Source organism: Salvia hispanica, chromosome 2 (genome assembly GCF_029641045.1).
Source record: "Salvia hispanica isolate PSC_SH4W2 chromosome 2, Shi_PSC_v1, whole genome shotgun sequence".
NCBI classification, from domain to species: domain Eukaryota; kingdom Viridiplantae; phylum Streptophyta; class Magnoliopsida; order Lamiales; family Lamiaceae; genus Salvia; species Salvia hispanica.
Window position 1 is genome coordinate 51,867,287 of NC_142693.1, and position 15,766 is coordinate 51,883,052.

The following is a 15,766-nucleotide window of genomic DNA, read 5'->3' on the forward strand; positions in this document are numbered from 1 at the left end:
TCTATTTACAAAAGACTATTTAGTTTTCATAACTTACTTGAGGTGGTCTGGGTTTGAAAACTATTGAATTCTAATTTTAATTAACGAATCCTAGTTTATTTATTTCTTAATATAGGGATATCATTAAATGATAACTACATCCTAAGTACAACAACTATTAAGCACTTAGATTTCCATATCAATGTCAACAGATAACTGATGTTTACCAACACAATATCTCATTTAATCCCGGTCGAATTTTTTTTGAAGCTCAACATTCGTGTATGTTAACTCAGGTTGATATTTTTATGAAGCAAGTTGACATTCATATATTTTAATCTTAGTCGTCCATTCTTTAGATCCTACCAACCATCTTAAGTATTATCTACTAAGATAATGTTAGTATTTTAGTAGGACTCTTTTGTTAATACATGCCTAACTAATCCTTATAGTAGTTCTGGTGTTGTACTTACATTGCTTCAATTTTCAAGTAAATCATCCTCCTTTTTTTTGTAATTGTTTTAAGGGAATCTGCAACCACTATCGATCATAGCAACATTGATCGATGAGATTGAACTTTTGTCCTTCCCTTTATATTTTTTGGATGGGTTGTAAACTACTCCCATATAAGCCACACCAACAATCACCTATTTCTTGTCTTGAACTATTAATGACAATTGACAAATGATTTCTTACTTTAAACATCGAGCTTATAATATGGGTGTTGACAAGTGGATTTGAGGCCGCAAATCACTCGAGAATGAATGAGCTAGCTATGTCAACATACCATTTAATGAATGAAATTATTTTTTCTCCTCTTTCTTCCCACGCTGAGAATAGATCCTATCCTCACATTTTATATGGACGGCCTTGGTCGGTTACCTTATACAGAAATGCAGAAAATTTGGTGCTTATTTATGTCGAGAGTTTTAAAAAGTGTAAAGAAAAGTAGGTTTATAAAGTTGTTGAATATGAGTCTCACTTATATATATTAGTTTTATAATAAAATGTGAGTAGAATATGTTGATCGAATATAAGGCCTAACTTATCATTTATGCTAAAAGTGAAATATGACTTTTATTATGGAACGGACCGAAATGATAAAACAAGACTCTTATTGTGTGATGGAGGGAGTACTTTATAAGGGGAGAATTATCCACTCTTATATAAATTATGAGATCTTCACCAAGTCAATGTATGACAAAATTTAGACATTTAACAATGCTGAAATCCTCTATACCTCTATATTTTTTAAAGATATTTATGTCAACTATTGGACCATCCAAGGCCAATTGATATGAGCAATTGATAAATTTTTGTGTGAATTACAAGGCCAATTGTCAATAACAACACAAACTCGCAAGGCTATAATACAAGTCCTGACCATTTCTCCCATATTTACCATGGTAAGAATGTATTTATGCTACAAAGAAACTTGAATAACATGAATATGAATGATCTTCAGCAGCAATACTAAGGAATACAAAATCACCAAATCTCTCTCTCAAACCGAGCATATGCTAAGTATAAGAAGGAAGCATACCAGAAAGCATTAGATAGCCTCATTGTTCCACAGCATCAGAAGCTGGAGAGGCAGTGCTGCCATTAAAAAATCTAACATGACATAGCTTCCCACCAGCTTCATCAGCAAACATGATCTTCCTCTCCACCTTCGGGAAACTATCTTTTGAAGATGGTGTGCTGTCTGCCGTCATTTTCTAACACAACAGATTTAAATCAGGAGATGTCCTAAGTCGAGATTATATCTAGTTTGTAACCTACCAACAAGTCACCTTTTTGGTACTTTCTTTGGGAAACAAACTAAACACAAGTGTGTTTTGTGATTAATTGCTTTTATCAGAACATCATTTTTAAGGCTTTTTGATCGTTAAACCTTGACTTTCAAAAACATGAGAATTACAGAGCGGACTGACCATTATTTTACAAAATCTGTTGCAGTCTCTGGCCATCATAGACATCCACTTTTTAGCCCTTTCTTCAGCTTTTACAGCATTATCAATGGCTGATTTTACCTGTCAAAAGAAAGAAACATATCTAAGCTACTTGGCCTTCTACATCGATTAGCATGGTAATGTAGATAATGTATTTTTTAGGAACTCAAAAGCATGAAAGCCAACAAGAAGATCAATAAGCTATTAAGAACTTGAGTACAGCTTTAATGATCAGAACATCAATATAATCTAGTGGCCTTAATAATTAAATCAAATTGAAGATGCAGAAAGCAATAATTGTAGAACCAAAAGCTAAAAGACATTTGGCAAATATCACTGGTCAGCTGCATTTGTCAAGTATCATGTAATGCATACAAAAAAGTTATAGGGACATTGCATCTCTAAATTCTATTCTACAATCTTAGCTCAAGAAAAGAAAAAAACATACGCTTTCTAGATGGGTGTAGCATTCTCAGCATTGAGTACATAAGAGGCCAGCTTAACATAGAAGTTTATTTTAACTGGAACAGAGGACACAGCCCAGGAATTACAATTGGAAAACTGGATGTCTGTTTTTCGAGGTAACACAAGGTACAGGTAGCCAGACTTCTAAGATAGTCAGGAATATATGTGAAATTTAGAGTAGCTTTTCAATAAAGGAAGTAAGATGAAGCTTGGAGGCAAAATCAGTTAATAAGACTGTAGAGTTATGGTCATCGCAAATGATGAAAACCAAAAATATATAGAAGTCAAATAGTAGTTCCTACTTTTAAGAGTGATGATAGCATTCCTCTCTTCAACACCATTTCTAGATTATCATGATCATCCAAGGCAGACATACTGCTAGGTGCAGCAATAGTTGCTGAGTGTTACAATGAATTTCTCCAACTAGAGTGGCTCTTCGTTGAGTGTACGAAAATGTTTGACAGAAGTTTTATCAGATAAAACCATACCTAATATACTATATTTAAAAACCGACATCATACATACCTCATCTGCATCATTTTTTAAGGAAGCATTGCGGTATGCTTCAAAAAGCAATTTTTGTTCCACAATGTCTTTCATCGACTTCAACTCATTCATCAGTTTTAGTGCAACAGACTCCATGTCATGCATCTGTCTCTGTGAGAATGCAACAGCACTTTCCGAACAACCTTGAACAGAGGTGCAGCCGGTACTGAGGTTCGGTAAAGTACGTAAGAAACGAGGTCCCTCAAGGTTGCCTTTGGGTATCAGTGATCTCTTTCTGATGTTTCTGGGACATATAACGAATTTCCGCTGGCTAACCCGTCCAGGTAATCTTTGATTCACATTTTTTTTTTCGTCCCGAACCTCTAGTCTCAGAGATGAAGGCTTCTTTCCAGTCTGATTTTCAAAGAACTTCTCCTTGCATCCATAATTAACTGCAAACATTGAAGGGAGGGAATAGTAAAGAAATATATGGGAACATAATACTACATTAGAAGACAGCATAGAAGCATAAGTAGTGGAAGCAAGTCAGGAATACTATATGATAGCTTCTAGAAGTCATACATTATACTTTCAACTCAAAACACAACAGCAAGTCAGATTTTCTTGCACTATGACGAGAAAGGAACTTGTGAAATTTCACGTTCAGGAATCTGTTTTCTCATAGAATCAATAGAGAGGTGTAACATGAAAGAATCTGTTTCAAGTAATATTTTATCAAAACTAGTTTCATCAATAAAGGTTAATGAAAAGATTAGGGGCCTCTAAGGATACAGCAATGAGAAAAGGGGGAGTTAATAAAAGGCCATCATATGCATGGTTAGAGAAACTCGAACTAGTTTACTTACTACTTTGATCAGCATCACTCCCGATTTCAACAGAATTCATCACCAAGCACAATCGCTCTTGAGAAGATGGAGACAAGGCCTGTTGATAAAGACCAATCAAATTTTAGATGGTCCAGACAAGTGTGTATAGCGAAAATATCATGCAGAAAAATATAGTTACCTTATGGGTGGAAAAGAGTCTTTCAGGAAACTTGTGTTGCTCTGGTTTTGAAATTGTTTCAGCATTATCACAAGTTCTGTCATCTAAAGAATACTCATTTTCTGTACAAGTTACTGAATATTCTGAATTCTTCTTGTCCAGAGGTTTCAATAACTCATCTTCAGTTTGACCTTCTGAATCTAAGTCATTCCTCAAAACAGTATCAAAGGAAGATGTTGAAAGCCTCTCCTCATCAACAGTATCCATGGAAATGGGATTTTCCTTAGTAGTTGAGGTTGCAATGGAACCTGGTTTGGAGCCATGGTTCTTTCCAGGGCTACTCAGGGAATCATTTAGCTCAGAGAGAGGATGTGCATCCGCTTCACCCTCAAATAGGACTGAGTTATATCCCCGAGGAGGTGTGATGCAATGATCAATAGGCATATCAGGGACCTGGAAACTAGAACTACATTCATCAGGCATATCTTCAATAACCGAAGAACTACTAGAATGACAAGACACATCTGCATCTGTATTATCAGAAAAAAAAGCTACTGGAGAACATGAATCTGGATTCTCTTTTGGCTTTGCGATTTCTGTTAGTGCAGCACCCAGCGACTTCTTGCATTCAGATTCCAGAGTTCCCAAACTGACGTTCCCTTCATTCTTAATGGAAATAGGTTCAATATCCTCCAAATGATCATAAGAAATCTCATTAGTTTGACATTCTTTATATCCGTTGGCAATAGACAATACTTCTCTGTCATGTTCAGAGAGAACTGTCATCTGAACAGGATTTACCACCTCCTTTTGACCAGTAGATGAGGCAAAAGGAATTTCATTGTGGCTTCCTAATTGGTCAGCATCTGGAGCCTCAAGCTTGACACGAATAAGTGGAGTTAGGTCACCACCAGCTTGCTTAGAACCTTCAGACACCAAATTCTCTTCAGATTTAACAGCTACTTTAATGGTTGCAGATGAAATAGCACTTAGATTCAGGCGTCTCCTTTTAGCCCGTGTGGCCTTTAAATGCTTTGATTTCAAATTGATAAGTGGCTCATTAAGATCAGATCCATCTTCCACAGGTTTCTCGTCAGTGGGAATAGACTTCTTTCTCTTTGTCAATAACCTATTCTTGAGCTGTGACAATGTGACAGCATCACTAACATCACTGTCTGAATCCCCATCAACACTAGGAGCATCATCACTAGGTTCAGATTTTATTTCACATACTGTCCTAGTAGCCAACATAGAACACGGACGTTCGAGTTTCACTGGTTTATAATCCAACATCGAACCTGAAGGAGGCTTTTGTAGTCTTTTGGCATCTTCACTGACATATACATCGTTTAAAATCTTTGTTCGAGCCACTGTCCTTCCATTGGCATTGGAATTGCAAACTTTAATGACCAATCCTCCCCTAATAGTTTGGATGAAATGCTTGCCACTGCAACTCCTCAGCTCCATTATTGAAGGAAAAATATCAACAAATATTTCCTTTTCTATCTTGCACATAAAAGGGAGAAGCAAAACTACATCAGTCTCAGATATCAAACAAATGAAGCCATTTCAGTAACAATTCGAAAAAATCAGGTATAGAATATGACAGCAGAGCAAAATGGGATGATTATAGTGTATCTTAAAATTGAAAACTAGCGTATTAATTAGCAAACGTTTAAGTCAAGCAAATATATTTTATTATTGAACAGAGAGTTAACATCTAAGACGATAAAACAATGTAACACTACATAAATATTACTGATCACATCGTTGTGGAATTAACTGAACTTATATTCAATTCAGAAGAAAAATCACATAAGACTGATACAGGAAATCCAATTGGGGAAAAGCTATACCTAATTGGCATCTCCAACGCACACTAGACCCAATTTGGAAGAAAAAATATTGCAAAATTAAAATAGCTAGCAAGGAAGCTCTTGAAAACGTTATTGATTAAATCAAAATCAGTAAACCATAGTAACCAAAACAGCCTGTCAACTATAAGACACAGCATAATCGGAAATTGAAAAAGAAAAACAAAGTTTGACCGCATAACGGTTCAGATCTGGCGCATAGCAACATACTTACAAGCTTTTGAATTCAGATGCGTATCACGAAACATGAAATGAAATGCAAACAGGTCTCGAATGTGAGTCGAAAGCCTTAAGATTTCCGGTGAAACCTAACGGAATGAGTAAGCCTTAAAATTACGGACACAAATGAAAGGATTAGTAGATCTCGTGTGGAAGAGTTTACCTGAGGTGGCCTCGTTCTGAAGCTGCAACAGTCTCAGAGAGAGTGAAGAGAGATAGAGATAGAGATAAAGAGAGAGAGAGAGTGTGTGATAGAGAGTCGTGAAAAGGAGTGCGGCGGATGATTATATTTGGAAGATTTACAATATTTCGCGGCAAAGGGTTTGGCGGGAGTAAGAAGGAATTCGCTTTTTTTTTGAAATCTAACTTAAAATGGACTTTGGTAGGTAAACTATTTATAAGGTATTGTGATAACTATAATTACTACTAGTACTAGTTATAGGTTAATTTACATCTTTATCATCCATTTGGAATATGGTAACTATATATGAACTTTTGGTGCATTACAAGTTTTTCAAAATTTTAAATAACTTGGAAAAGACTTGACAAACTAATGTTGAAATGACAAGTCGGCACAAAAATGACGTCCTTTTGAAGATTAATTAGTTGAATGGTTTAAATTTGACTTTTTTATGTATTAAACTACATCGTTTTGATCTAGACATTATACATGTCACACAAAGAAAGACAACATTGCTTTGGACATTTTGGCATGCCACCTTAGATTTAATTTGGGAAAAAACTTGATTTTATGGAAATTTAGCCACACACTCTACGTTCATAGTATATTTTTTTCACCATATTCAAAGTTGGTAATAAAGAGCTAAATTTATCAATAGTTGGCATATTTCCTTATTATTAGCCACATTATTAATTTTAAAAGAAGCTATTGTTTAGGATTTGAATTTATATGTTATATTTTATGTCTCACAAAATTAGTCAAATATTTATTTCAGGAACCTTTCACAACTAAACACTACTAGTAATGTGACATCCCTAACCCGAAACATGTATTATTTTGCATATTAGCATATTTTATTATCATTACACATTATATCGTCATTCTTAGTGTAGAGATACTAAGTGTGTTATAGAGGATATATTAGTCGTTAAGATGATAGTTGAATATATATAAATAGTTTTAAATAAAAAAATATAAGTATTATTTAATATTTTAGTATATTTTATTATCAGTTAAGTTATAAGTATATTCTATCAGTATTGTATAGAGTAATACTAGTATTTATTAAATCGTGCCTTTATATATTTAGTTTGAATTATTTAAAATTATAGTAATAGATATAAACATATACATGTAGTACGGGTAATATGTGATCATAAATGTTAAATATTAATATTAAATTTGTGTGTGTGCAGGAAAGTGTACTGTTATAAATCTGTGTGTGTGTACGTATGGAAAAAGAGCCAAGTTTTAAAAGGTTACATAGTAAAAAGTAGATAAACATGAACTTATAAATTGTTTTATTTGCATTTTCTTTATGCTTTAAAATAATAAGTGAATTGATATATATAAGATAGGAGAGGACACGTGTTGTTATATGAAATAGTGCATGTCTTACATCTAGGTGGATTTCAAAATAAATGATATACAAGTGGTTGTGTTGGCCGACGTTAACATAGTAATTTTATATGTACAAGGGGAGAATAGTACAAAAGGGGGAAGAATTAGAGAAAGAAAAAGGAGGAATGTGAGAGCAGAATATACATGGTTAGAAGAAGAGTTATTCATGGTTTACACGATCGAAGGTTGTAAATCAAGGGACAGAGTCATATTCTCAGTTAGACTATATAATCAGGTGTGTATAAATCATATTTTTAATTTTACATATATTATGTGATTGATTGCTATGTGTTAGAGTGAAGTGAATATTTGGATTATACGATATGAATTTGATATAGTTCTTATTTGGAATTATTTTATGAAATTTGATATGAATATGTGATTGGTGCAATGAATATGTGTGTGGTGCTATTAATATGTTTTTATATGACAATAGAATATCTTGAATCGAGGATTAAAGAGGATATGTGACAGTCTTGCCCTGGGTTCTACGGGTCAAAGAAAATATGCAAAGAGGGACCTTCGTGGAAAGGTCAAAATGCAAAGAGGGGCCTTCGTGGAAAAGTCAAATAATGAAAAGGGATCTTCGGGTCGTATACAATGGAAATCCCAGGCAGATACCAGGCTTGATTTGTCACAGAATAATAAAATGAACAGAGTTGCATATGCATATTTATATGAAATTATTTTAATATTTGTTGATTATTGTTTTATATATTGGTTAAAGAATATGTTTGATTGATGGACAATGGAATTAAAGGTAAGGTTTATATGCACTGAGTTGTGGCTTATATAAACCACTAATATTTTTCAGGAATAAGATATCAGTGAAGTTTTTCATTGATATAGGTCCTAGGAATTGCACATGTTATAAGGGTCGGCGGCTGATACGTTTTGGCAACTTCTCTTCCTCATCATTTTTGCATTTAGATAAATGTATTGTATATAGAGTGGTGAGAGGGTCCCACTACGGTTTAGAATGTTTTGATATATGTACCTGATAAATGTGATTTTTGAAATGATATAATATGTGCGTTTATGTACTTGAAGCGTGGGTTAATTTATTTAATTTTTAAAATTTATTTATAGCAAGTGCATACGTCATAAGAGTTGAGGTGTGACAAGTAATATGGGCAAAACTATCAATTGACATTACTTCAATCAGTAGCGGATCCAGGGCCAGTCGCCCCTTCCCCATGGCCGAATTCCTCTTACGTTCACCGGAAAACCTCCATGGTCGCCCCTCTCTTGGTCGTCGTCTCTGTCACAAAAAAGAAAGAAATAAATGGAGAAATCAAAATTAAAGGAGTTGCCGAAAATCAATTACAATCATATAGTTTCTTTAATTATTTGAGGTTGTCGAGAGGTTGAGTGGTGTGGAAGGTAATGGTGAAGTTTTTATCTTGATCTCTTTTTTGTGTGAGTGTCGCTGAGTGAGAGGAGGAAATAGAACTCCAGCTCGCAGAGACAGCATAGTTAGTTCCGGAAGGGCAGTTGTGCAAGAGGAAATAGAACTCTATTTTACTTTCTCTTTCTTCTCTTAGTTAATCAAATTTTACTCTTTTTACCTTGTATTGTAGCCAAACTGGCCTAGAGAAGTTGTTCTTTTTAAATTTTACTCCCTCCGTCCCATATTTGTAGTAACATTTAGTTATGACACAGATTTTATGGAATTGGTGGAATGTGTAATTAATGAAGTGAGAGGTGGAGTGTGTAATAAATGAAGTAAGTTGGTGGAGTGAGATTAGGGCTGACAATTTTTGACACGACACGATAATCCGACACGAATCCGCACGAAATTATTGGGTTTGGATCAGGTCTTATTGCATGCGGGTCATTATTGGGTCAACCCACTAAGAACACGAAAAAATCAGGTCAGATGCGGGTCGGGTCGGGTTAACCCGTTAAAAATTAATATTATTATTTTTATTTTGAGTAAAGATAATTTTACAAAAAATGTATACACAAAATGCCCTTCAAATTTAAAAAAGGATAATATTAATTTAATTTGACGAGATAGCATCATCAATTATATATTTTTGTGACTAATTTGACCCTGTTTATAATTTTTCATTTGTATTGTTGTACAAATATGTACCAAACCCTTATTAAAAGATAAAATTTAAGAGAGAATAACCATCTACAGTATTTTAATGGAATAATAATGGAATAATTTTTTATTCATTTTATTTTAACTATCACAATGATATAAAGATAAACAAATTATTTTTTTACAAAGTATAAATTAGGAAAACACACTTTTATTTGGAAATTCTCTCATATTATTTTTGAAACCATTGATATATTATCATTAATTTCTAACTTTTAGTTTTGAAAATAATATTATACATATTGGTTGATTATTCTATCTAAAATTATTAACAATATAATATGGGTCATTCAATGATGAGACATTGTTGGACTCAACGCATATAATAGTAAATACAACATTCAAATGTATAGCACTTGCTGCATAAATTGATAAGATCATAAAAAATTATTAGTATTACTATATGATAAATCACAATATATTCAATATTTCATTTATTGTATTATTTTAATATTACTTTTATAATTATTTTCATAGTGCGTAATAATATCATGATATAGATGGTATGATGATAACAACATGTGGAACCCAACGTGTAAGTTGTAACATATCCTTTAATTATATGACTACTATATAAATTGATATATTTAAATATTATGATAAACCACGACAAATTTTAGACCCATATTATAAAATTAATTTATGATTAATAATCTTTTATATTTTATAGTGCATCAAATGATACATAAGAGCTAGTTCAACGATAGAAGGTTGTTGCTCTAACGTCCACCTAGGCGTGTACACAATCTTCAAGTGTATTAGTTAATATATTCAAAATATATAATTATGTCTTCATTCATGTAATTTTGGATAATAATATTAAATGCCATGTAATGATTCTATTTTGCATATTTCTCCATGTGTTATAATATATATTGAAAATATTTGAAATTACAAGCTTCAAATTATATTTCAAATTACAAAAATTAAAGTAGTTGAAAGAAATTAAATAAAATACAATGTACGTGAGAGATCCAAATGAAAAATAGTACTCCTACTAAATCAATTAGTGATTAGAATAAAAGGATAATTTGAATAAATTTATGAAAAATAAATTTATACTTATAGATACAAAACGTTAATTCACATATTACGTACTAGCAAAACTAATCAATAAATAATTTTATAATATAATTTATTACTGGCACTATTATATTCTTTTTATTTTGATTTAATAAATTTAATTTAATTAGTAGTATTTTCACTCTTTTTGTTTTGTTCTTTTTACTTCTTTAGTTATTTTAACTTGTTTCAAAAATTTAATTTAATTATTAGTATTTTAAACTTAGTATTTTCACTCTTTTCAAAACTAATGGTTGTTATCGTGCTTAGGTTGTTGTCGTGCTGTTATCGTGTCGGGTCAACCAAAAGTTGTTCGTGTCAGTATCGTGTTCAGGTCGATATCGTGTTGTTATTGTGTCAGGTCAACCCAAAGGGGTTCGTGTCGGTATCGTGTTCAGGTCGACATCGTGTTGTTATCGTGTCGAGTCAACCTAAAGTGGTCCGTGTCGTTATCGTGTTCGGGTCGAGTCCGGGTCGTGTCCGGGTTTGAAGGTGGCGGGTTGGGTTCGTGTTTGGGTTTGGGGTTTCCTTAACAGGTTGGGTTCGGGTTTGGCCTTATTGGGTTGGGTCGACCCGATAACGACCCAATCCGCACGATTTGCCAGCCCTAAGTGAGATGATGGAGTGTGTAATAAATGAAGTGAGATGATGAAGTGTGTAATAGATTAAGTGAGTTGGTGGGTCCCTTTTTGACTTTTTGGTTTGTTATTTTTGTTTTGATTTATTTTAATGTAGATAATGGCATTTGAGTGTAATTTTAGTGAATAATGGGGTAAAATTTTATGTGCAAATATGGTAAATTCTAAATGTTACTCCAAATATGGAACGGACTTTTATGACAAAATGTTACTACAAATCTGGGACGGAGGGAGTACTTTTGTACTTCTGTCTTAAAATGGCATATGCAATTGAAACCCTTTATTATCATTTATATTTGTAAGTTATCCAAAATAAATTATCTAAGAGCATCCACAATGGTCAAGTTACTAGTCTGCCCAATGATCGGGTCACTAGTCCGCCTTAGTTGGCAAACTAGTGGTGACACATCAACATTTCTTAGTCTGGTACTCCTTCTACAGTGGTCCGGATTAGTGTCCACCCTATCAATTAAAATCCATTTTTCATTTAATTTTTAATGTTATTATTTTATATATATATATATTCACACATATTATAGATAATAAAATTAAATATTGAATTAAATGAAAAATATACATTACTTAATTTCAAAAAAAATTAAAATTGTATATTTAATTTTTTTTTGTTTTCAAATAATAAATAGCAAAATATAATATGCTATAAAACAAAAAAAATTTAAATAAAACTTAACATTAATTGAAAAAAACATTTACGTTACTTAAACTAAATTTGCATTACCATAAAATATAAACATGATTATAAGAAAAAAGTACAAAAAAAAAAAGAATCAAATAAATGAGAAAAGTATAATAAATCAAAATTAAAAACAAAATGTTGATTTTGGGGGTTGAACCACAACCTCTATGTTTTTTCAAGACACATTTATCAACTTGGCTAAACATTGATTTTGTATTGATATCAAACAAAGTTATACATAAAGTAACAAAAACTCTCTTTTAAGTGTAAAACTAATTTCCCACATCAAACTCACAAAAAAACTTGGAGTAAAAGGTTTACTTAAACAGTGTAAAACTTGCTCCTCTAGTACGAAATTCACTAATTCACGAATCCAACTTTTAGTATTGATCATTGTAAAATTATATAGTTTTTTATTTTATTTTAATCTAAACAATGAATTTTTAAAAATTGATTTTTACAATTTAAAATTGTTTTTTATACTTAAAAATTGTTTTTTATACTTAAAAATTGTTTTTTATACTTAAAAATTATTTTTTTTATCCTCCATCGTTTGTGCTCCTACAGTGGGCGGACGAGGAGACGGACGATGGTCAGGCGCTCCTTCGTCCACGACCGAACTTTCGGGCAAGGTACTCATCCGAACGATCGTCTGTTGACCTGCAATCATCATACTCATCTGGATGAGTGCGCAGACGAGGCCTCGTCCGGACGAAAACTTGACCATTGCGGATGCTCTAACATAAGTTAAAAAATAAATACATATTATTTACAAATTATGTCTATATTTTATAAACTAACTTATCAAAATATCTTAAAGACACCAAATCTAATTAATTGTACTAAAATTCTAAAAACATAACTAATCATTCAAGTAACATGATCAAATTTTGTAGGAGTATTAATTTAAAGGTTTTTTTTGCCTTGGATTAAAATCCATGTCGTGTCATCCAATAATGGGACAATTTTTTATGGATGAAGAGAGTACTTACTAGTATGACTAACTAAGCATGGCATATTTACATCTAACACCACTAATGAATGGTGTTTAGTCATTATAACAATAATATTTTGTAATGATAAATGCTTCCTCTTCCATTGAAAATGAAACATTTTCTTTTTAGATTATCAAACTAAAAATACAACGTTTCCTAAAATGAAAATAACAATATCATCTTTGCTTTTTCTCTTTTTTACTTTACTTTCACTATTCAACTCACAAAATAACATTACATGCTAAAAAAGTAAATATTTCATATTTATGGACAAAGGGAATATCATGCTTAAATAAGCAAATATAGTACTCCCACCGTCTGCTATTAAGAGTCCCATCTGAGTTTGACATGAATTTTAAGAAATGTAAAGTAAAGTGGGTGGAAAAAGATTGTGACATCCCTAACCCGAAACCTACGTTATTTTGCATATTTGATAAGGCTAATTTCATGCATCGGTAATGTGCGAAAAATGTTATAATTTGCTGGGTCTAACACTTTTCCTAAGCCAGGTGTGTGAAGAAAATCGCTAGATCAAGGAAGTACTGAAGGAGATGGTCTAGCGAAGGAAAGGAGCGAAGTGAGCAGGAATTACAAGGAAACTGGCGTGACAGAGGAGTCAATAGTTGAGGGCATCAAAGTCTTATCTATACCTCGCTGGGCCCCAATCAAACGCCTATATATAGAAGAGCATGCAACGCAAGAAGGATCATCACTTTTTCACTCTTCTTAGCTCACACACATTACACACACTTGGGAATGGATCTGGGGTAGTCGGGAACGGAAGGTTACTTTCTTAGAAATTTCATGGTTGGCAACACCGTCCGAGTGAGGGCGAAGATACAATTACCTTTAATTTCTGTTGTTTTGCTTTTCTTTATCGTCGAACTTCACTTTTGGGAGTCGAACTTGATGTTGATGATGCTTATTTGTCTTTCTGTTTGTTGATCTGCGTTTAGCAGTTAAATTTCAAGTCAATTTGCATAGATCTCTCTGCTGTTAGTTTATTTCTTCAAATGTCATGTCGATCTCTGTTTATTTTGATGTTGTGGTGTTTGATATGGAATTTGGTGACAGATCTGTGGTTGTTTGAGTATTCGGAGTTCCTGGTTTAAATCTGACGTGGTGGAGGGTTTCTGTTGCTTGGAGTTCATGTCGGACGCTTGGATCCGGAGTGGATTTAGCGTCTGAGGTTGGATTCGACGCGTGGAAAGATAGTTGTTCGATAGATTCTGTTTTTCTTCTTGATTTCTATTTTACTTCGTCTAGAGTATGCAGATCTGTTTAGTTCTTCGTTTGTTGTGCATTAATTTGATTTCAAGTCAGTTGCTCTGTTTTAATTTTGCTTATGTTGCATTCCTTAAGAAGTTTTTCGCAATTTGGTTGTAGAAGACGATGTCGCTGTCAGTTAGTACGAGAGTTAGTTATTCTGCCAACTTTTCATTCGTACCTTGCTTTTTTCAGACATGGTCCCACAGTAGGTTTATTTCCTAGGTCTAGTAGTGAAGTAGTTTTCTTAGATCAAGTGTCGAACAGTTAATTTCCTTTACTTCGCTCTTTCATGATTTTTGCCTAGGTCTAGCTGTTAGCTTAAGAATTTCTAAAAGTTCCCAAGTCAAGTTAATTTTGATTTTCCTCAACCCATGAAAATGCGTGGCAGCAGCCAACACCAAAAACACACCCAAATCCTTGAACATGAGTATTACGCATCCTTCTCTGTGGGATCGATCCCTACTTCCCTATACTAGGTTTAGTAAAGTGGTTGAGGGTTTTCGAAAACAGTACTTTGTGTGTTCGACGACCGGGATTCCTCGCGTTCAACGAGTTCCTAGACCACGTGATCTAGTGGATTTGCTGGATCTAGGGAACCTGTTATTCTCTATTTTTGAATACACACACACACAATAGGAATATCTGGCTTTTCAAATGGCGCCGTTGCCGGGGAAGGATGGCGTTTGTTGTTATTTCATTTAAGGATTTGGAAATAAAATTTTGATTTCTGTTATTTTCTTTCTCCCTGACAGTTTATGAAAGCAGGCTTCCAATCTGGAAGTTGGGCAAGCTCATCTGGATAAGGGACTGGCCAATACAAGTGGCGAGTCAAGGAATCTACATCTACCATCACCACCAGATCAGGATTAAGGACGGAAGATCCATTTCCGTTCGAGTCAGAAAGTGAAAAGGAGTGGAATTCATCGACAGAGGAGAACCCAGGGACATCAACCGAACTAGAGCATTCCGAGACCGAAGAGGAGAAGGACCCAGATATGGCTCATCTACTAGACCCCGATCTGGAAATAGGGTCGCTCACCGCACATCTTGACGGTGAACCTGCTCATGCTATAGTCTCGAACCCACGACGGAGGTCGATCGACATCAAGACGAATGTACTTGGAGTTCTACCTACTTTCTCTGGGCGTAGGAACGAATGCCCCTATGAATTTTTGAACGAGTTCAGCAAACTATGCAGCATTCAGAAGCGACCCAACGACGCAACAGAGGAGGACTACCGTCTTCGAGCAATTCCGTTTGCTCTCAAAGGGGAGGCGAACACTTGGCTGCTGAGGCTTCCACCGGACTCGATCAACACGTGGAAAGATTTTAAACTGGAATTTCTGGATTACTTTTTTCCATCCAACAAGACGAATGCCTTGAAGAAGGAGATTCAGGAGTGCAAACAAGAATACGATGAGTCTCTGAGTTCT

General features: G+C 33.9%; 1 protein-coding gene and 1 long non-coding RNA gene across 6 annotated transcripts; one reads left to right on the top strand and one right to left on the bottom strand.

The window, feature by feature from the left end:
• Positions 1-1,277: 1,277 nt before the first annotated feature.
• On the bottom strand, positions 1,278-6,287 carry LOC125209419 (uncharacterized). Of its 5 annotated transcripts, none has more exons than XM_048109022.2 (7): positions 6,144-6,258; positions 5,976-6,069; positions 3,909-5,389; positions 3,749-3,827; positions 2,922-3,334; positions 1,914-2,012; positions 1,278-1,697 (listed from the first exon to the last, which is right to left on the bottom strand). In XM_048109022.2, the coding sequence occupies exons 3-7, from the start codon at positions 5,352-5,354 to the stop codon at positions 1,542-1,544; spliced, it is 2,193 nt and encodes a 730-aa protein (XP_047964979.1). In that variant the 5' UTR covers positions 5,355-5,389; positions 5,976-6,069; positions 6,144-6,258; the 3' UTR covers positions 1,278-1,541. The 5 variants fall into 5 exon arrangements, with proteins under 5 accessions (XP_047964979.1, XP_047964990.1, XP_047965010.1 ...); XM_048109033.2 differs by having other exon boundaries at positions 3,909-5,393; XM_048109053.2 differs by having other exon boundaries at positions 5,976-6,049; positions 6,144-6,245.
• A 1,320-nt stretch (positions 6,288-7,607) lies between these two features.
• Positions 7,608-8,611, top strand: LOC125202400 (uncharacterized). Its single transcript, XR_007173091.2, has 2 exons — positions 7,608-7,797; positions 8,377-8,611. It is a non-coding gene; the product is annotated as an uncharacterized LOC125202400 (long non-coding RNA).
• Positions 8,612-15,766: the final 7,155 nt, after the last annotated feature.